This window comes from Arachis hypogaea, chromosome 16 (assembly GCF_003086295.3).
Source record: "Arachis hypogaea cultivar Tifrunner chromosome 16, arahy.Tifrunner.gnm2.J5K5, whole genome shotgun sequence".
NCBI classification, from domain to species: Eukaryota; Viridiplantae; Streptophyta; class Magnoliopsida; order Fabales; family Fabaceae; genus Arachis; species Arachis hypogaea.
Window position 1 is genome coordinate 102338979 of NC_092051.1, and position 22357 is coordinate 102361335.

At 36.9% G+C, this 22357-nt stretch overlaps 1 protein-coding gene and 1 long non-coding RNA gene across 2 annotated transcripts; one reads left to right on the top strand and one right to left on the bottom strand.

Moving 5' to 3' along the window:
• The first annotated feature begins 3528 nt into the window (after nucleotides 1-3528).
• Nucleotides 3529-5361, top strand: LOC112757297 (uncharacterized). The gene is made up of 3 exons (XM_025805892.1): nucleotides 3529-3986; nucleotides 4440-4647; nucleotides 4699-5361. The coding sequence occupies exons 1-3, from the start codon at nucleotides 3529-3531 to the stop codon at nucleotides 5359-5361; spliced, it is 1329 nt and encodes a 442-aa protein (XP_025661677.1).
• A 571-nt stretch (nucleotides 5362-5932) lies between these two features.
• On the bottom strand, nucleotides 5933-8888 carry LOC140179827 (uncharacterized). The gene is made up of 4 exons (XR_011873657.1): nucleotides 8197-8888; nucleotides 7955-8110; nucleotides 7662-7797; nucleotides 5933-6185 (listed from the first exon to the last, which is right to left on the bottom strand). It is a non-coding gene; the product is annotated as an uncharacterized lncRNA (long non-coding RNA).
• Between the last annotated feature and the right edge of the window lie 13469 nt (nucleotides 8889-22357).

A 22357-nucleotide genomic window follows, 5' to 3' on the forward strand; every position in this document is an offset into this window, starting at 1 on the left:
TCCGATCATGGGAGGAAACAGAACGCAGCGGATCTCGCAGAGTATGGTTGGAGTGCTATGGAATGCCGCTTCATGTATGGTCGTCAGACACATTCAAAGCGTTAGGAGGCCTATGGGGAGACGTTCTCCACTGTGTATTCCAACAGGAGCAGGGGCTTCATTTCGGGTAGGAAGGTTTCAAGTAGATACGTGCGTGTTTGATAAAATTAGAGAATGGGTACGGCTTGCTATTGGGGAGAAGGAGGTTACAATATTTGTGAAAGAGATGGGGTGGGAGGATGGTGGGCCTGGGAATTCCGTGGAGGAGAAGCAAGTCTACGAAGGGAGAGCTGTTGACGGGGATGGTGAACATAGCTTAAGGAAGGCGGAGGTGCTGCGGGATCCGGCGGCAGACCTGATCACCGACAATAAATAGGGGGGACCAAGAGAAGGGCAGGATAGTAAATTCAGATGTACTTTTGAATGATATGAACGTTAAATTTTTGAATTTTAAAAAGCTTGGAGAAGCAACAGATTCGGAGAGTAGTACCCAAAATAATGGGGAGGGGGTTATGCAGAGATTTGGTGGGAGTGAGGAAGGGGATTCTGACAGAACGGTTACACAGGGGTTTTGTTTTGGGGAAGAAAGGGTTAGTGGTTCTAACGGTCCATGTGCTGGACTAGTACAGATGGATAAGCCATTCAGGGCTAAAGCTGGACGTTACATAAATGGTTGTGGGTTGGGCCACGAAACCATAGGCCCAATATTAACTAAGCAAGGCAGTGAGGCACGGGAGTGTGAGGGGTTGCAGGTAGAGTAGGGGAAACCGGGTGGGCCTATTTTGGGCTGGGAAGCGGCAGACCGGGTTGCCATAACCCGTTTGGAAGTGGCACGGACAGAGGGTAGGGTTGAGCGAGTTTCTGCGGCTGAGTATAGGCGACTAGGGCGAAAAGCTGAGACCAATCTTGTGTGTGTGGAGGGGAACGCCGGACGGGACCGGTAAATTATGCAGGGACGGTGGCCGGCTACCCCTGAGAAAGGCGCGATTGGGTTGCTAGGATGTGAACAAGAGAAGGCTGTGAGTGTAGAGGGTAGGAGGGTAGCGCAGGGTTTTGCGGATGCGCCTGGCTGCGATGGGCGAGATGCGGGGACAGCAATTCATAGAGTGGAGGGGGACGCCGGACGGGCCAGGATGTTGGAGCAGGGACGGTCACCGGCTGTTGTGGAGGAAGACGCGACTGCTTCGCAAAGATGTGCACAGGAAGCGCGACTGGAAGTGGGTGTGGATGTAGGAGGAGGGGCGGCGGGGAGGGTGGAGACTAGTGTCTTTCCTGAGGGCATGATGCAGGTTCGGCCGGACAGGGAGGGGAAGCTCGATGGCAATAGGGTGGAAGAGGATGCACTGCCGCTCATGACCAAGGAAAATGTTGAAAACATTGAGTATGATCAAGGAGAAGAGAGGGACGAACAAGGATTGGGTGAGAATGATGAACACGGTGAGGAAGGGGCTGGATCTGAAACTGGCAGAGGGTGAATCACAGAGGGAGAGGATGATAGAATGTCTATGGAAGCACAGACCAAGGAAAATGAGGTTACATGGGTGCTGGCAGTAGAATCTGGCGCTGTGCTGTATGATGAGGACGTGGATATCATGAGTATATTGCAAATTCAGAATGAAGAAATAGCGAAAAAGCGGAAGTTGGCGAAACAAAAAGAAAAGGCAAGAAGGAGTCGTCCAAAGAACAAACATAAGGTGAGCAATAATTTGGTTAAATGATTATGAGCTGTTGGAATATTAGGGGTTTAAGGGGGGATGGTAAGTTGAGCATGGTCAGAACGTTGAAGAAAAAGTATAATTTAAACATGTTAGATTTGTTAGAAACAAAAAGGGAGGGTATTTCAAGATATGATGTTAGCAGGATTTGGGGAAATAATACTGTTGGTTGGGAGTTTATGGAATCTGTTGGGGCTGCCGGGGGACTTCTGTTGATGTGGGATGATAACATGTTTCAGAAAAGGAATTGTTATAAAGGGGAGAGGTGGTTGTGTCTTGAAGGAGTGATAACACAGAATAACTTTCAGTGTGCTTACTGTTTGGTATACGGGGCACATGGGAGGGAGGCAAAATGGGTGGTGTGGGAGGAGTTGAGTTATATTGCAGGCTTGTGCCAGGTTCCTTTCTGTTTGTTGGGGGACTTCAATGAGATTTTGCAAGTTGACGATCGAAAAGGGCTACAGAGTTTGCCGGTTTCAGCGAAAGAGTTTAAGAGTTGGGTGCAAGATATGCAGTTGGTGGATCTCCCCCTTACGGATAGGAAGTTCACTTGGTTCAGGGGTCAATCTTGTAGCAGAATTGACAGGGTGCTGGTTAGTGTTGAATGGATAGAGGAGTTTCCTGACATTAGGCTGAACGGTGGTCCAAGGGGATTGTCAGATCATTGCCCGTTGATTGTGGAGGATACAAAAGTGAGAGGGGGGCCTAGACCGTTCAGGAGTCTGGATTCCTGGTTTACCTATGAGGGTTTTCTAAGGACGGTAAAAAATGAATGGCGGGCCTTGGGAGGAGGTCCGTTCCTTGGTAAACTGAGGGCCTTGACGATACCATTGAGGCAATGGCACAAGGATAACTTTAGTGATATGGACAACAGACTGCAAAAGTTTGAGGATGAGATCAGGAAGCTGGACGAGCAGGTTAGTGAAGGGATCTATGATGGTACAACGGAGGCTAGAAGGAAAGCATTGGTGAGATTTTGTGAAAGGTGGTACATTAGGAAGGAAATTCATTGGAAGCAGATGTCTCGGTCTAAACATGCGAGGGACATGGACAGAAATACCCGGTACTTTCATTCTATTGCATCGGCTAGAAGGAGGAATAACAGGATTGATGCTCTGATGATCCATGGACGGCTCGTAAGGAATCAGGCAAGGATAACGCATGCAATTAGGAGATTCTACAAGGAGTGTATCGTCAGGAATATGCACCAAGTATAGGTGTTCGGGATGGGTTGCTGAAGCAAATTGATAGAGCTGAGGCAGAAGCATTGGAGGTTTTCCCATCAGTAGAGGAAATTAGGGAGGCAGTATGGGATTGTGAATCGTCTAAGACCCCAGGCAGTGATGGATACAATATGAATTTTATTAAGAAATGCTGGGACGAGATTGGTCAGGAGTTCACGGCGTCAGTAATGAATTTCTTTCAAAGGGTAAAGTTACCAGCAGATGTGAATATAACATGGGTGACACTGGCCCTAAAATTCCTGGGTGCTAAGGAGATTAAGGATTTTCGGCCAATTAGCTTGGTGGGATGTGTGTACAAGGTGATTTCAAAGGTGCTGGTGAGAAGAATGAAGTCGGTTATGCTGGGATTGGTGGGTGAGACTCAGACTGCATTTGTGAAAGGTAGAAAAATTCATGATGGTACTCTCATAGCCTATGAGACAGTTCATTGGCTCAAGACACGGAGGAGGAAAGCGGCAATCATTAAGCTGGATTTTCATAAAGCGTATGATAGAGTCAGATAGAGCTTCGTGGATATAGTGTTACAGAAAATGGGATTTAGACAGCGCTGGAGGAATTGGGTGAAGGAGTGTGTCAGCACGGCTACTATGTCTGTTCTGGTAAATGGGTCACCATCCAAGCCGTTCAACATGGAAAGAGGTCTCAGACAAGGGGATCCCCTTTCTCCATTTTTGTTTGTGTTGGTTGTCGACGTGTTGAATTGGATGGTGGGAGAAGCTGTCAGGAACGGGCGCATTGAACCGCTATTGGTCGGAGGAGAGCATATCGAATTGTCGCACTTACAATTTGCGGATGATACGATATTGTTCTGCCACCCGGTGACAGGGACAATAGTCAATTATAGAAGACTGTTGAGGTGTTTTGAGTTGATGTCGGGGCTGAGCATTAACTTTGAGAAGTCAAGTTTGATATCGGTGAATTGTGAGCAGGAATGGATAGATCATGCCTGTGGTGAGCTGGGATGCAAGCAAGCGGTTTTACCCGTGAGGTATCTCGGGATCTCTTTGGGTGCAAATCCTCGGTTGGTGAAGACTTAGAAACCGATAATTGACAAGGTGGAAGAGAATCTCAGTCTCTGGAAAGCAAAGGTTCTAACCAAAGCGGGCAAGCTTGTTCTTATCAAATCAGTGCTGAATAGCCTTCCTATTTACTACCTCAGTCTGTACAAGATGCCAAAAGCAGTTAGGGATAAGCTGATTGCCATGCAAAGGTGATTTATGTGGTGTAAGGGAGATGGTAATGATGGTATTCTGTTAGTTAAGTGGGAGTTGGTTCAGGCACCGAAAAAGGCTGGGGTTTGGGGGTGGGGGATGTGGTGATCCGGAACACAGCGCTCTTATTCAAGTGGTGGTGGCGATTTTCTAAAGAGGAGTGCCCCTTGTGGAAGAAGATAGTATGCTCGTGCAACAACCTGAACCCTGTTGTAATGCTAGTAAATCAGGAGTTACCGGTTAAAAGAGGACCCTGGAAAGACATGTCAGTTAAACATTAGAGGGCAGAGGATAAAAGACAAAATGCTTACTGGCATGGCGATGGAGGTAGGGAATGTGAGGAGTACCCTGTTTTGGGAAGATAACTGGTTGCAAGATGGCCCATTGAAGGTGGCATTTCCAAGACTGTACTCTATGTCGAATCAGCAAGGTTCGATGGTAGGGGATTGTGGATTTTGGGATGGGCTTTAGTAGATATGGAACTTCCAGTGGCGGAGAGAGTTATTCCAATGGGAGCTGGAACTTGTCCACCAACTTCATGAGCGGCTAAGACAGGTGAAATTGTCAGATGGAAAAGATGATAATATGGTTTGGAAGTTTAATAGTAAAGGGGTATTTTCTACCAAGTCTGTTGTGCAGGTCCTACAATCGGAGACTCTGTCAGATGAGATAACGAGCTACAGTTTCACAAGTTCTGTTTGGAGAGGAGTGGTACCGCCGAGGATTGAGCTTTTTGGGTGGTTTGTACTTATTGGCAGAGTGAATACCAAGGAGAGATTGAGTAGACTAGGCGTTATAAGGCCCAGTGATAATCTCTGTGTACTTTGCAAAAAGGAGATAGAGTTGGTGGAGCATTTATTTCTCCTAGGTGAGCTAACATGGAAGGTGTGGGATAGTTGGTTGAGGTCTTTTGGGGAGGTGTGGCCTATTCCTAGAACCATAAGGGAACTATTTGAGCGGTGGACCGGTAGGCATAAGCGGAAACAAGATCAGAAGAAATGGTTGCCGGGGTTCTTTGCAGTTATTTGGAACATTTGGGTGGAACGCAATGTTAGGATTTTTAATAATAAGGAAACAGGTGTGGAGTTCGTAATAAGGAAGACGATTCTGAGCTACAACGAATGGACTAGGAGTGATCCTTTAGGTGGTTGATGGCATTGCTGGAAGTTACAAAATTTATGTATTTTTTAAGTACTTGTTGTTTGTTTCGTTGCTCCATATTAGTGTGTTGAGCTTATTTTGATTAAAAAAAAAAACAAACCAAAATACCCAGCCTTCTCAACGAGTCAATAAATCAATCAGGCAAATAATTACATTCGTCCAAAAAAAACTCAATTCAATTCATAAGACTCACATAATCAGAAAAATATATTTTTCATATCAATATCGACGTGTAACAATTCTTGGTAACAAAACAATTTTAAGAAAAAAACCCTACCTCGAATAGTCAAATCCCGTAAGCCACAAGACGTGCCAAGACCTTTATTTTTTCGGCCCGCAACAGCGGTAGTCGCAACCACAGCTCCATACAACTTTTGCAACAACGCAGCAGCTCAGGGCAAGCTGGCAGAGGCTCCAGCGGCTGACTCTGGTGACGTCTGTAACACCCTCACTATCAGAAATCACGCTTCCGGCTGCGCTACTCTGATAGCAAGAAGTATTATGACTACTTTACATACTAAATATTAAAATAGGAGCCTGTGACTTGATACTGTATCGCTGATTTCTTTGAAAACCGGAAATAAATACTTTATCTTAAGAAAAATACAAGCAGGCATAGATTCATATACAAGACTCCTTACATAATATCTCATAATATAATAAACATATAAAACATACAACTCCTATCCCTCTTACAGACTTGTAATAACAAAGACGAGGGAAAATAAAATAATCTAATTAATACAACAACATATAAACCAAACGCAGTATAACTTCTCTTAATGCTTCTTCATCCGGTTCCTGAAAAGGTAAAGCTGTAGGGGGATGAGAACCTAAGCACACGGTCTCACCACGGAGTTTCAAAGTAGTCATAAGAAGATATTTAATAAGAAAATTGTTTTCAAGCTTAGTGACTATTATTGCCTTATGAATCTTTTAAAAACCAATAGATAATCGTTCAAAACCTTTTCAAAGAAATAATGTTAAATCTTTCAGAAATCCGAAACCTTTCCTTTCTTATAAGAAAATCTCAATCAGAAACCAACCACGTAATCAAACAACACAATCATTAATTCAGCACCAAAGTTCATTCTCAAATGTAGCACGCCAGGACAAACACAGACAAGACAGACAAGGAAAGCACAAGTAGGTAGCAGTTACAGCAAATAGTTCAAGTAGCAGTTAAGAACAGTTTAGCAATTCGGCAAACCAAAACAAGTTCAAACCCAAGCAAAGCATACAAATGCATATGATGCATGCCTGTCCTATGGCTGATGAGGCTCATCTGTCGGTTATCCAGCCAACCCGACAAGTCTGAATTGTCCTTAGACTGTCCCCCGACGTGTATCCCCAAGAGTCTATGCATAGCTTTTTCTCAAATAATCAATATTGCTCAATGGGAGTAACATTCCCGGAAATTTATATAGTGCCCGGTCACACTTACGTCGTAGGGTCAACAGAGTATCGAGTTTTCAACCTGGTACACGTGGTGGCAAGCCACGGCACTTAATCCAAGGAACATCGTGTCTCAAATATTTCAAATTTATAAGCCATATGAATAATTCAAAGATCATATCTCAACATTCTCAACATTATAATCATTCATCAATCCAAATCTCATTTCCAAATTCATTCAAAAACCATATTTCAAAGAAAATCCTCATCAATCCTCATCATCCTTCTTTCGATTCCGTCCATTAACAATCCCAATTCAAAACATAATTCTTTCTTTGATAAATAAAGCAATCTTAAAACATTTAATATTTAAAAACAAATCTTTTTAATTAATTACTTCAAATAAAACTTCCAATTTTATAAAATTTTGGCAGCATCTCCTCTAAAACTCGGACACTGCCACCCTTTTTGGGTTCCATCCAAACATTTCTCAAACATTTTCTCAACCATTTCCAAATCTCAAACATTTTCCATAGTTGAACCAGTTCCAATATTAAATTATTTTCAAATCAAACCAATTCTAATAATAAAACTCTTTTTAAAATCAAATCAGCTCAAATATTAAATCATTTATAAAATCAGACCAACTCACAATCAAACTGCTTTAACTCCAAACCAAGGAAAAGCACTTCTCATAATAATCAAGTAATTAACTTTTCAAACCCATTTTCTTATCAGCAACCGTACATTACTCAAGCAATCAAACAACCAATAATCTAGTCCAACAAACCATCACATCCACAAGACAAATATAATCACAGAAGTATATCTCTTTGCATCAATATCTATTTATCACAACTCTGTAATGTAAAATATATTTTAAGGAAAACCCCTACCTCGAATAGTCGAAACCCGAACCTAACGCGTCAATTAAACTCCTTTCCCTCAGCCCGAAAACAACGGCGTCAACTCCAACTAGATTTTGCAGCGGCAACAACTACAAAGGCACCAGCCAACAACAGTAACTCCACCCTGAAATATTATCGTCGCCTAAAAATTCAATAATCTATAACAGAACAGTAACTAAAAGAGTTCGGATCAAGGGTGTGAAGAAACATTTTTGCAAGGTAGGATAGAGTTAATTAATGAAACATTATAGCGGCACAAGGTACAACTAAATTAGCCTTACCAAAGGGACAAGAGAATGGAACCATAGCAGCTCCGGTGACAACTCCCAACGATCTGCACAGTGGCAGAGAGCTCCGATGGCGACGCAGAAGCTAGGTGTTGCATGCGACAACTATACAACTCAACATGCAAGACCCGGAACTCGACCCTACGTAACCTACATCTCAAAATTTCACCAAATTCTTAACAATAACACATGTACATACACACTAGATGTGAGGGTTTCGGAATAGAGATGCTTACTGTAATAAAGGGAAATCATGAGCAACAGAGCGACAGTAACATCCATAGCGGTTCTGATGATGACGGAAAAACCTCAACGACAGCAGCGGTATTCCTCAACAACCATGGCTAGAACAGAACCAAAACCGCCACAGCCGGGGGAGGAGATTGCAGCGGCGACGGTGAGGTCAGCTTCTGCAACGACGGCGCACAGTGAGAGAGCGTCCTCCCCCTCCTCTTTCACGATGGTTCTTTCCCTTTCCTCAGTTCTGATTCGCGATAGCCTCTTTTTCCCTCCTCTAGACTTGGCCTTGATGGCGACTACTCCACAAATGACGACGGTGCGCAACGGTAGGGATCCCGATGGCGAGGTCGCAACAACTGACGTGAACGGCTCCTCCTCCTTCTCTGGTTCGTGCAACGGCCGCAGCGGGGTTTCGGGTGGCAGAGACGGCGTAGAGCTCCACGACTTGGCCCTCTGCGAAGGTGACGGCGGAACAGAACGTGGTGATGATGATACAGCTGACGGCGGCGGGGACCCGACGAAGCTGGCGGCGACAGATTTCTTCCACGCCTGCGAGCACCATGGCAGCGATGAAGAGGACGGCCCGGACAACAGTGACGGGGCGATGACGGGACGGTGGCGGCGCTGGCAGCTTCCCTCTCTTCCTGTTCAGCCCTCTCTCAAGTCTCACTCTCTTCTCCTCATGTATGTGTGTGTGACGTTGAGAAGACTGAAGAGAATGGGAGATGTGGGTGGTGTTGGGCACGTGTGTGGATGGGGAGAAAGGGAAAAGGATGACGGTGGTGAATTAGGATTAGAGTGTGTTTCAGTTAGGTTTAGGTTAAAGTAAATTAGGGTTTCAATTTCGAAATTTTTAGGTAGTTTGGTAATTTTAATAAAATTAGGGTATGTTGTATTAATTTGAAATCTAATTTAATCTTTTAAAATTATTTTAAAAATATTATTTATTATATCAAATTATTAATTGGCCTTCAATCAAGTACTCTAATTTAAAATATACAATAATATAATTAATTTTCTTTATTAACAAGATTTAAAATATTAAATTCCAAAATCTCAATTATCTAAATCAAATCAGATGAAATTCTTACTATTTTACAACTACTAAACTTTATAATTTAAGTATAGAAAATTATCCAATAATTATAAAATTAAATAAAATTTTTAATTTAATTATCGAAACTTGATTTAATTATTTTTAATAAAATAATTTTTGAAAATAAAGTCTTTAATAAATAAATAAATTAAAATTGACTCATAATAAGAATTTTAAAAAAATTATGGGTCTTACATCCTACCTACCTTATAAGAATTTTCATCCTCGAAAATTGATACAAAATGAAAGAGACTTTATATCACTTTATTTTCAAACACATTTTAAGAAAAATAAAAGATTGCAGCATATATATACATACAGTTTCATATACCAAGATTTTTATATGGTATGAGGATATAAGGATGTAGGTGTGATGCGAAATAGAAGCTACAAAAGAAGCTTGGTGCAAAAGATCACAAAGCATACTGGTATTGAAACAACGTGACTAACGTTCTCAACACTGATCTCGCACCGACTTCAGAGATTTAACTATTCAAATTTCAACATAACTTATCTCCACCATTCTCAATCGTACTTCATCAATCAATTCATCCGAGGGTTCTCAACCTCATCAAATACTTTGCAAATCTTAGTAGTCACAAACTTAACATCAATAAAACTCTTTCACATGAAACAAGATTCCACAATCTTTGCTACGTCGTTTGTTTACAAATTTCACCTTCTGCGTTCACCAAACGTGTCCTAAAGGACTAATCTGTCATTTACTAAGTCTAACGGTCGCACAAGACACCAAAACTAATCTTGAGTATAATCAGAAGGATAATAGACCATAGAAAAGAAAGAACAGTGACAAGGACCATGTTCGCGAGAATTTGAAATCGTTGTGGAAATCACAAGTAGACAATGATGAATAAGCAATAAAGACTGCTGGAAAGAGAATCAATTGATAACTTTAAGGGTAACTCTTGAATTGAAGGAATTTGATAAGACCAATAAGATGAAAAATAATGCAGTATTTTGAAACAAATTCAAGCGAAGTCAAGTAAATATGAGGTTTACAAAAGGAGAATATCCAAAACTAAAGGCAAAGCTCTCAGAACTCGAGTTAGATTTAAAAATATTTCTGAATACATTGTTCTTGAAGAATGGAAATCTTAAGGGAAGATCATTTCACGTTTTACCAAAAAAAGATAAGTAACAAACATATTCCAACAGAATAATAAAAGTATGAATGTAACATTATTTCAATATAAATTCAAGTTGAAACAGATTACATAAAATTTGAAAAAGGAGAGACTAATTTGGCTAAGAGAAAAATTCTATTTTTTCTCGTTTTTTATGTTAAGCATGCATTAAAATTATGATCTTGTTGGAAGGAAACTCGAAATAAAGTTTTGCTTATAAAAGGAAAAGAAGATGCATTACAATGAAACAGATTTAAATCACATACAAAAATTTTCAAAGTAAGGGAGTGTAAGCTAAGTTAAAAGTGATTTTATTAAAATTTCAAGAGATAGTTGTGTCGCTCCAAAACAAATTCAAGTTACAGCAAAGAGAGGCACTGCCCAAGTAAAGGAATGCAAAGTCAAGAACAACCTTGCATAAAAATAAATCAAACCTTGCTTAAAAAGGTTTTAAAAAAAAGTTTAAAATAATCTAAGAATATACTAGAAATCACACCTTATAAGGATATTCAATAATATTAAGGTGCATTAAGTATGTTCAAAGAGATACAAATCATAGGAAGAGAAGAATAAGCGACAAGGATAAGATTCATATGAATTTGGAAGGAGGTGTAGGATTACAACTAAGCAACAATGTATAGACATAAGAAAATGTTGCAGAAAGAGTTATTGCGCATCCTAACAGGAAATATTGAATCTAGGAACTCCAAAGAAAACAAGAGAAGGGTAATGGTAAATTAGATCAAAACAAACTGAAACCAAATTAGAGAAGTACAAAGTTCACATAAATATGAAGGAATGATTCTAGTCACCAACAAACTAGAATGGTCAAAAGTCGTGAAGTATGTCAGAAGAAAGAATTGAAATACAAATAGGAAAGAATTTCGATTTCAAAGAACTTCAATAGAAATACTAAAAGAGAACAGGACAATTATTTACAAAATTCAAAAGAATTAGTAAAAACATGAATATTATGTCATATTAAAACAATTTCAAGTCGAACTTGAGCATAATGTATGATTTGTGTAATGAAAGTATATAAATACAATATTTTTCAAAAAAAATTAAACAAAGGTAAATATTATGTTATACGAGATCAAATTCAAATTAAAATGATTTGTGTGAAGTTTATTAAATGAAAATTAACTGAAATAAAAATAGAAATCTTGCTTTAGAAAGTTTGAAGAGTTCGTAGATACATAGTTAAGTAAATATATATATGCACAAAAATTTGGGATAATATTACAAAAGGATTAAATTATGTTCAAATAAGAAAATCTAAAGTAAAGTACTCTTGTAAAGATAAATAAAGACTAAGTAGTACTCTTAAATAGAAGCATGTTGTAACTATATAAAGAAATTATTTATTTATTATTTTTTTTTATAGGAAAGTACTTACAAAATCAAAGGTTGTCGTATTCAGAATTCAAATAATGGTTATAATCAGAATTAAACAAAAAAAGAACCAAAATGGAACTTTTTTTTAAAAAAGATTCCAAGATAAAAGATATAGAAGAAAACTACTATAATTTATACATTTTATCAAAACAAGGTCAGCTTTTATCATTTTTACAAAGAAACACAAAACCAAAGATTGTAATCCGAGCAGGACATACAATAGTTACAGAACACGAAACAGGAGAACTAAATCGCATAATCAGTTTACTACGAATCGCGACCCTTAAGATTTCAAATGATTTAGGAATCAAGGATTATGCATTGCACCAAAACTAATTGGAGATCAAATAAAAAAAATACTAAATTTATGAATAGTATCAAAATTGAATGTTCTTTAAAGATTCAAGCAACAATTAGGAACATAATCAAGAAAAGATATATATGAATGACAAGATATAGTAGAAAAATATCCAAATCACATTCCAAGAAAAAAATAAAAAACTAGGGATTCCAATATAATTGATAAAGAAAAAGATAATGTCAAGCACGAATAAAGATTATATGTTGAAACGGAACTAATCTCTAGAGCTCAATTTCTAACGTTTCCAAAATCCACGACTCGCGTTATCTATGACTCGCATATCGTCTATGATAACCCATTAATGCTTACATATATATAATTCACTAGTCTTAAGCCGGCCAAACTTAATACCAGGAATTATGCAATGCAAGACTAATGGCATTAATCAATAGACCGTCATGTGTATAAAGCTCTAATTCTTGTTATCTGAACAAGACCTATTACATGACAGACACTCAGAATATGCAATTGAAGTATAGTCGATCCATTCCTCAGGCTCTACAGGAAAGACCGCTCTGATACCATAATGTAACACCCTCACTATCAGAAATCACGCTTCCGGCTGCGCTACTCTGATAGCAAGAAGTATTACGACTACTTTACATACTAAATATTAAAATTGGAGCATGTGACTCGATACTATATCGCTGATTTCTTTGAAAACCGGAAATAAATACTTTATCTTAAGAAAAATACAAGCAGGCATAGATTCATATACAAGACTCCTTACATAATATCTCATAATATAATAAACATATAAAACATACAACTCCTATCCCTCTTACAGACTTGTAATAACAAAGACGAAGGAAAATAAAATAATCTAATTAATACAACAACATATAAACCAAACGCAGTATAACTTCTCTTAATGCTTCTTCATCCGGTTCCTGAAAAGGTAAAGCTGTAGAGGGATGAGAACCTAACCACACGGTCTCACCACGGAGTTTCAAAGTAGTCATAAGAAGATATTTAATAAGAAAACTGTTTTCAAGCTTAGTGACTATTATTGCCTTATGAATCTTTTAAAAACCAATACATAATCGATCAAAACCTTTTCAAAGAAATAATGTTAAATCTTTCAGAAATCCGAAACCTTTCCTTTCTTATAAGAAAATCTCAATCAGAAACCAACCACGCAATCAAACAACACAATCATTAATTCAGCACCAAAGTTCATTCTCAAATGTAGCACGCCAGGACAAACACAGACAAGACAGACAAGGAAAGCACAAGTAGGTAGCAGTTACAGCAAATAGTTCAAGTAGCAGTTAAGAACAGTTTAGCAATTCGGCAAACCAAAAAAAGTTCAAACCCAAGCAAAGCATATAAATGCATATGATGCATGCCTGTCCTATGGCTGATGAGGCTCATCTGTCGGTTATCCAGCCAATCCGACAAGTCTGAATTGTCCTTAGACTGTCCCCCGACGTGTATCCCCAAGAGTCTATGCATAGCTTTTCTCAAATAATCAATATGCTCAATGGGGGTAACATTCCCGGAAATTTATATAGTGCCCGGTCACACTTAAGTCGTAGGGTCAACAGAGTATCGAGTTTTCAACCTGGTACACGTGGTGGCAAGCCACGGCACTTAATCCAGGGAACCTCGTGTCTCAGATATTTCAAATTTATAAGCCATATGAATAATTCAAAGATCATATCTCAACATTCTCAACATCATAATCATTCATCAATCCAAATCTCATTTCCAAATTCATTCAAAAACCATATTTCAAAGAAAATCCTCATCAATCCTCATCATCCTTCTTTCGATTCCGTCCATTAACAATCCCAATTCAAAACATAATTCTTTCTTTGATAAATAAAGCAATCTTAAAACATTTAATATTTAAAAACAAATTTTTTTAATTAATTACTTCAAATAAAACTTCCAATTTTATAAAATTTCGACAGCATCTCCTCTAAGACTCGGACACTGCCACCCTTTTTGGGTTCCATCCAAACATTTCCCAAACATTTTCTCAACCATTCCAAATCTCAAACATTTTCCAGAGTTGGACCAGTTCCAATATCAAATTATTTTCAAATCAAACCAATTCTAACAATAAAACTCTTTTTAAAATCAAATCAACTCAAATATTAAATCATTTATAAAATCAGACCAACTCACATTCAAACCGCTTTAACTCCAAACCAAGGAAAAGCACTTCTCATAATAATCAAGTAATTAACTTTTCAAACCCATTTTCTTATCAACAACCGTACATTACTCAAGCAATCAAACAACCAATAATCTAGTCCAACAAACCATCACATCCACAAGACAAATATAATCACAGAAGTATATCTCTTTGCATCAATATTTATTTATCACAACTCTGTAATGTAAAATATATTTTAAGGAAAACCCCTACCTCGAATATTCGAAACCCGAACCCAACGCGTCAATTAAACTCCTTTCCCTCAGCCCGAAAACAACGGCGTCAACTCCAACTAGATTTCGCAGCGGCAACAACTACAAAGGCACCAGCCAACAACAGTAACTCCACCCTGAAATATTATCGTCGCCTAAAAATTCAATAATCTATAACAGGAAAGTAACTTAAAGAGTTCAGAGCAAGGAGGTGAAGGAACATTTTTGCAAGCTAGGACATATTTAATTAATGAAACATTATAGCGGCATAAGGTACAACTAAATTAACCTTACCAAAGGGACAAGAGAATGGAACCATAGCAGCTCTGGTTACAACTCCCAAAGATCCGCACAGTGGCAGAGAGCTCCGATGGCGACGCAGAAGCTAGGTGTTGCATGCGACAACTATACAACTCAACATACAAGACCCAGAACTCGACCCTACGTAACCTACATCTCAGAATTTCACCAAATTCTTAACATAACACATGTAGATACACACTAGATGTGAGGGTTTCGGAATAGAGATGCTTACTGTAATAAAGGAAAATCATGGGCAACAGAGCGACAGTAACATCCGTAGCGGTTCTGATGATGACGGAAAAACCTCAACGACAACAGCGGTATTCCTCGACAACCATGGCTAGAACAGAACCAAAACCACCACAGCCGGGGGAGGAGATTGCAGCGGCGACGGTGAGGTCAGCTTCTGCAACGACGGCGCACAGTGAGAGAGCGTCCTCCCCCTCCTCTTTCGCAATGGTTCTTTCCCTTTCCTCAGTTCTGATTCGCGATAGCCTCTTTCTCCCTCCTCTGGACGTGGCCTTGATGGCGACTACTCCACAAACAACGGCGGTGCGCGACAGTAGGGATCCCGATGGCGAGGTCGCAGCAACCGACGTGAACGGCTCCTCCTCCTTCTCTGGTTCGTGCGACGGCGGCAGTGGGGTTTCGAGCGGCAGAGGCGGCGTATAGCTCCGCGACTTGGTCCTCTGCGAAGGTGACGGCAGAACAGAACGCGGTGATGATGATACAGCTGACGGCGGCGGGGACGCGACGAAGCTGTCGGCAACGGATTTCTTCCACGCCTGCGAGCACCATGGCAACGATGAAGAGGACAGCCCGGACAACAGTGACAGGGCAATGACGGGACGGTGGCGGCGCTAGCAGCTTCCCTCTCTTCCCGTTCAGCCCTCTCTCGGGTCTCACTCTCTTCTCCTCATGTATGTGTGTGTGACGTTGAGAAGATTGAAGAGAATGGGGGATGTGGGTGGTGTTTGGCACGTGTGTGGATAGGGAGAAAGGGAAAAAGATTACGATGGTGAATTAGGATTAGAGTGTGTTTCAGTTAGGTTTAGGTTAAAGTAAATTAGGGTTTCAATTTGGGAATTTTTAGGTAGTTTGGTAATTTTAATAAACTTAGGGTATGTTGTATTAATTTGAAATCTAATTTAATTTATATCAAATTACTAATTGGCCTTCAATCAAGTACTCTAATTTAAAATATACAATAATATAATTAATTTTCTTTATTAACAAGATTTAAAATATTAAATTCCAAAATCTCAATTATCTAAATCAATTCATATGAAATTCTTACTATTTTACAACTACTAAACTTTATAGTTTAAGTATAGAAAATTATCCAATAATTATAAAATTAAATAAAATTTTTAATTTAATTATCGAAACTTGATTTAATTATTTTTAATAAAATAATTTTTGAAAATAAAGTCTTTAATGAATAAATAAATTAAAATTGACTCATAATAAGAATTTTAAAAAAATTATGGGTCTTACAACGTCAGCGCTACTCCCGGCAACCAAAGGCGCGGTAACAACCACTGCAGCAACTGGAAGGGCGCCAGCCATGGCAGCAGTCGCAGTGGAGCTCTATTGTGTTTCTCTTTCTTCGCAAGCTGTCGCTCCTCGGCTTTCCATAGCGATGGCGACGGTTCCTCATGGACGGTGACGACGAGCACGATAGTGACGGGCTCGTCCTTCATGGCGCGGTTCTCTCTCTTTCTCAGCACTTCCTTCCATCGATCTCTCTCCCTTGGAGCATCCCTGGCTCGTGCGTCTCCTCTTTCCCGCGACGGCAACAGCAACGACGCTCCTCGCTAGCGCTGTGCCATCCTCTCTTCCCTCTTTTTCTCTCTTCTTCTCTGTTGTGTGGGTGGGTGTTAGGGATAGCGGCTGTTTAAGTGAAAAAGGGGTGAGGGAGTGTGTGCCATTTTGGTCAAAATTAGGGTTTTCTATTTTGGAGAATTAGGACTAGTATATTTTTAATAAAAATAGTGGTAATGTAGTAATTGAGAACCAATTTAATAAAAAAATAATTATATATAAAAATACTAATTATTCATCAACTTACAAATTATTTTCAGATAAATATTCTAATTCAAGAATTAGAGATATTCAAATAAACTTTCTTTTATTTACAAAATAAGGTTCAAAATCTAATTTTTTAAATTGAAGCATATAAAATTCTCATTATTTTTCTATTACTAAAATTTTAAATCATAAATAAAAAGTTATCCAATTAATATAAAAATTTCTGAAAATATCATCTTTTGTAAATATAATAATTCATAAATAATTTATTATTTAATTTCAAAAAATTCAGAATATTATAATAACCACTAGTCAATCCTTTTTTCATACGGTTTCTAACGTCGACTCTCCTCATGATCAATCTAATACAAAATTAAGGCTCATTCCATTTGAGGAACTCATTTGACTACCAACAAATTTTTTCTTTAAAATTTGTTATTTTATTAAAAAATATAAATTTTATATATTTGGAGTCATGTGCTTGGTACACGTCATTTTTTTTAAATTAAAAAAAATATATTTTACTTATACCAAACTAAAGCGGCACATTTTTTAGAGATAAGTAACGTTTTCTTTAGATTTTTAAGCCATTTTAAATATAAATACCTTTGTAATTACTCTTTTTCCAATTTTAAATACAAAATCCTATCTCTCTCCTCTAGTATCATGCATGCATGCTTAAGAGCTGCTGCCTCATTAAATTTAATTTGGGCTTTCATTAATTATTAAGGACTTCGTTTCAATAACGTTAATTGGACGTGCAGCCGTCCTAATAATACTTTGAAATAAAAGACTAACAACTTTTCAAAATATGAGCTTATCAGAAAAGAAAAATTTTTCTCGGTATGAGCCTCGCCGTTCATCGTGGTTGAACTATAATATTTGACCAAAGGCTTTAAAGGTTTGCAAATAATAATATGGTAATCACTTGTCGGTTGTAATCGGTGGATTTGGCATTGATTGATAAAACTACCAAAAACTTGTTAAGTAAGGTTTGAACATACAATTCATGCAATTCGTAGTGATCGTAATGTACCCTAAACACAATCTTAAGTATATCTATCTTAATCTAGTGATATTATGATATAAAGTCAATTTTAAGAAATATTTTAACCCTTCGTAATTATTCCATATGATAATTAATTCTTGGGAAAAAATACTTATTTCAATTGGCGATAATATATATATATATATATATATATATATATATATATATATATATATATATATATATATATATATATATATATTTGTCTTTTTTATTAACTAATAATCCTAGTGCTCCTATGGTGAAACAATAGGATTGATAAAGTTTTTTTTTTTTTTTTTTCCAATAAGTTCTTCTAATTGGGATTACAACTTACTCTTCTCTAAAGGAGACATGTGATACGGGTATGTAAGAAATTGGACAGGTTGCTGGTACAAATTCTATATCAAATTCAATTTCTTAGAAAAACTAGAGTATATCGTCAGAAAACTATACATAAAAAATATAAGAACTCGTTTTTTGTCCCCAAAAAAATTTAGAAATTATAAATAAAATAAAAAATACAACTTCACAGATATTTTAATCTCTTAATTACCTTTTCTAAAATATTCTAGAGATATTCTAAAACCTGAATCATAATTAATACCAGTCTTAATTAAATCGGATTAATTAATTAATTTTACAGAAAATTGTAAAACTTGTGAGTAAAAAATTATTACTTTGGTAATTCTCTTTTTAAAGACAATTTTCATCCCCTCATTCTTATTTTCTATCTTTGTGAATAAATCTTGTCCACCCAATATTTTATCATGTGATAAAATTTTCTTAAAATAAATCTAAGCCTAGTACATTATTCTTAAGAGTGAATACCCCATTCTGCTCCTGAAAATTATTTCGAAAGGACAACAAGGCCCCCAAGAAAAAAAAACACCCAATCCAGTCCCTGATAATTTTTTTGGGACTGATTAGCCCCTGTACCAAAAAAAATAACATTGATTTTTTTTGGCAAAGGGGCCTCGTTGTCCTTTCGAGGTAATTGTCAGGGGCCGAATTGGGTTTTTTTTTTGTCAGAGGCCGAGTTGGGGTTTTTTTTTTTGTCAGGGACCTCGTTGTCTTTCGAGGTAATTGTCAGAGGCTGATTTGGGTTTTTCTCTATTCTTAAATATCAAAATTCTTTCTCTCCCTCTCTCTCTTCCTCTCTCTCTCAATTAATTTTTTGCTTTAGAAAAAAATAACCAAAGATAATTAGAGATAAAAATGCTCACTAAGTAATGACTAGAATAATTAAATTCTATCTTATCTCTTCTCTCATTCCAATAAATCATATAATCTCTTTTTTGATTACTCTCTTAATTTTCACCTCATATCACACTAAACAAAATTTGTAAGTGAGAGAAGAAAGAAAATAGAGAAAAAATAAGGAAAAGGTCGAAGCCTTAGCAAGAAAAAAAGAGAGTTAGCTTTGTTTCATATAAATTTCACATCACTAGCTAGTTCAAGGAGCACTTCAGCATTTCTTCAAGAATCAAGGTTTTTAGTTCATCTCTTCACTCTTTTCTTACCCTTCATCCAAAAAATTCAGTAACATAAGTGCAAGAACATTCCTAATTAATTTTTCTCTTCTTTTTTTGGTTTTGAGAAGTCCTTCATCATAAATCATGTTATTCTCTTTTTTTTTTATCTAGCTAGCCATCAGTAGGAGCCACAAAGAACATACATAGGAGGTCTCAAATTCAAGCTCAAGAGGGTTGCAAATCATCCCATTTATTCCTTAAGTTTCGGCCATACTCACCTCAATTCCATTAATTAACAAATTGTCCTTGTCTGAAAAATTTTTGGTGATTAGTACGTTCAAGAGAGTGAATAATAATAAAAAAAAAAGATAAAAGTTAGGAATAGTTGTTTGATTTCTATGTTTGAAAGTGATGCTTATATTTTCTCTTGAAAAAATTATAATGTGTATGCTTGTATGAAGTTTTGATTAAGTGATGCACTGCCTCTTTATAAATGCAATGTATGTTTTATGTGAAAATTATGGCTATGCTTAATGTATGAATGATGGCCAAATATGTGATGCACTTGGGGATGAAGTTTTATTTCATAAAAAATACCAAAAGTTAATATAAGTTATAAGATGAAGTTTTAAGAAAAATGATTATGATAAAGAGTAGAAAATGTGTGAAAAAGGATTAAAAGAGGTTAAAACCACAAAGTATAGCTCTAAAAAAAAGTATGATGCACCAAAAGTGGTACTTAGGTAAATTAAAAAATTGAAGAGTTAAAAATATAATTAATAAGAATTAGACCTAAAAAAAATGTATGTAGAAGTCTTAGGGATAAATATATAATTATATGAAAGCATTGGGTCAAAATTATAATTAAAAAAAGTGTTGAGTCTAATTAAAAATTTAGCAAATATTAGGGATAAAAGTAAAACTATGATAATTAATAATAAGATAAGGACAAAGAATTTAGGGACAAGATAATACTTTATGTTAAAAAGGGGATAAAATCGACATTAGCAAAATTTTTAAGAGTAATGCCAATTTTATATTTTTTTTTTAGCATAAAGTGTTCTCCGGCTTCTAGATTCTTTATTTTTATCTTATTAATTATTGTAATTTCACTTTTACTCTTAATTTTTGCTAAAGTGTTTAATTAGATTCGACACTTTTTTTTAATTATAATTTTGACTCAATTCTTTCATGTAATTATATATTTACCCTTAAGACTTCTACATTCATGTTTTTAGATCTAATTCTTGTTATTTATATTTTTACCCTCTTAGTATTTTAATTTACCTAAGTGTCACGTTTGGTGCATCATACTTTTTTCCTAAAGTTATACTTTTGTGTTTTTGATCTCTTTTGACCCCTTTTTTTTTACACATCTTTTACTCTTTTTCATAATCATCTTTCTTAAAATTTTATATTGACTTATATTAACTTTTGGTGTCTTTTATGAAATAAAATTTCAATCCCAAGTGCATCACATATTCGGTCATCATTCATACATTAGGCATAAATATAATTTTCACATAAAGCATACATTGCATTCACAAAGAGGCAATTCATCACTTAATCAAAACTTCATACAAGCATACATATTATAGTTTTTTCAAGAGAAAATATAAGCATCACTTTCAATTTTCAAACATAGAGATTAAACAACTATTCCTAATTCTTATCTTTTTTTTTTTTTATTTATTTACTCTCTTGAACACGTTAAACACTAAGAATTTCCTAGATAAGGACAATTTGTTAATTAATTGAATTGAGGTGGTTACGACCAAAACTTAGAAGAATGAAGAGGATGAATTGCAATCATCTTGAGCTTAAATTTGAGGTCTCCTATGCATGCTCTTTGTGGCTCCTAGTAATGGCTAGCTAGATCAAAAAGAGAGCAACATGGTCTCTTATGGAGGGCTTCTCAAAACCGAAAAAGGAAGAAAAAATTAGGGATATTCTTGCACTTATCTTGCTGAATTTTTTGGATGAAGGATAAGAAAAGAGTGGAGAAATGAACTAGAAAGCTTGATTCTTGAAGAAATGGAAAAGTACTCCTTAAACCAGTGATGTAGAATTTGTATGAAACAAAGCTAACTCACTCTCTTTTCCTCACTAACGCTTGCTTTGGTTTAATAGAAAACAGAAAGAAAGAAAATGCAACGAAAGAAAATGGACAGAAAACTTTATTTTCCGTGGTTTGGATGCGAATGGAAATTAGAAGGAAAGGGAAAATAGTGGCGTGGGACCCACATCTAACTTTTCCTTCCAAAGTTGCGAAGAAAATTAATGACCACTCTACAATGAAAGTAAAATGACAAATTTACCCATACTGTTAACATCGAAGAAAAACTCCTAATGTAAGCTATCTGTTTCTGAAACTTGGAGAGACTTCTCTTCTCCACCGCATCTCATCGTTGTACTCAGACAGTGCTATCGCGACTTCATTTTCATTCTCCACAAGCCACGGCAGTTTCGTCATCATCGTGGCAGCTCCTTCTCCTCTTCATCCTTACAAATTTAAGCCAAAGGTGAGTTCTTTTTTGTTTGATTTTGTACTTTTTTCAAAAACAAACTGGGAAAATAATCATGCAAATAGTATGTGCTCTTTTTTTTTTCAACTGAGATCCTCTTGCTTTGGTTTCTTGTTGTTGTTCCTCAAATCTACCGTTTTATGCATGCTTGCTTGCTAGGGTTTGGCCTGTGAAATCTGGATACTCTATAGAGTTCGACAGTAGAGGGTGCTGCTGCCTAGTGTCTGGCTTGTGTGTTGGTGATCCCCGTTTAGGTATTGTTGTTCTATTCAAAAGCTGAATTAATATATATGATATTGTGAATTATTTTCTTTATTGATTTCTGCATGTTTGATTTCGTAATTTTATTTTTTATTTCTTCTCCTCTTTTTAATTGATTTGATTTCTTCATTACCTGCTTCATTTGCAACCAATTGTAGT

Bases quoted from the DNA above. Each gene is read 5' to 3' on its own strand.
- LOC112757297 (XM_025805892.1), top strand. From the start codon at position 3,529: ATGGGATTTAGACAGCGCTGGAGGAATTGGGTGAAGGAGTGTGTCAGC. The intron at 3,987-4,439 runs GTATCTCGGGAT...CTAGTAAATCAG, and splicing joins CAAGCGGTTTTACCCGTGAG to GAGTTACCGGTTAAAAGAGG. The intron at 4,648-4,698 runs GTAGGGGATTGT...TGGAACTTCCAG, and splicing joins CGAATCAGCAAGGTTCGATG to TGGCGGAGAGAGTTATTCCA.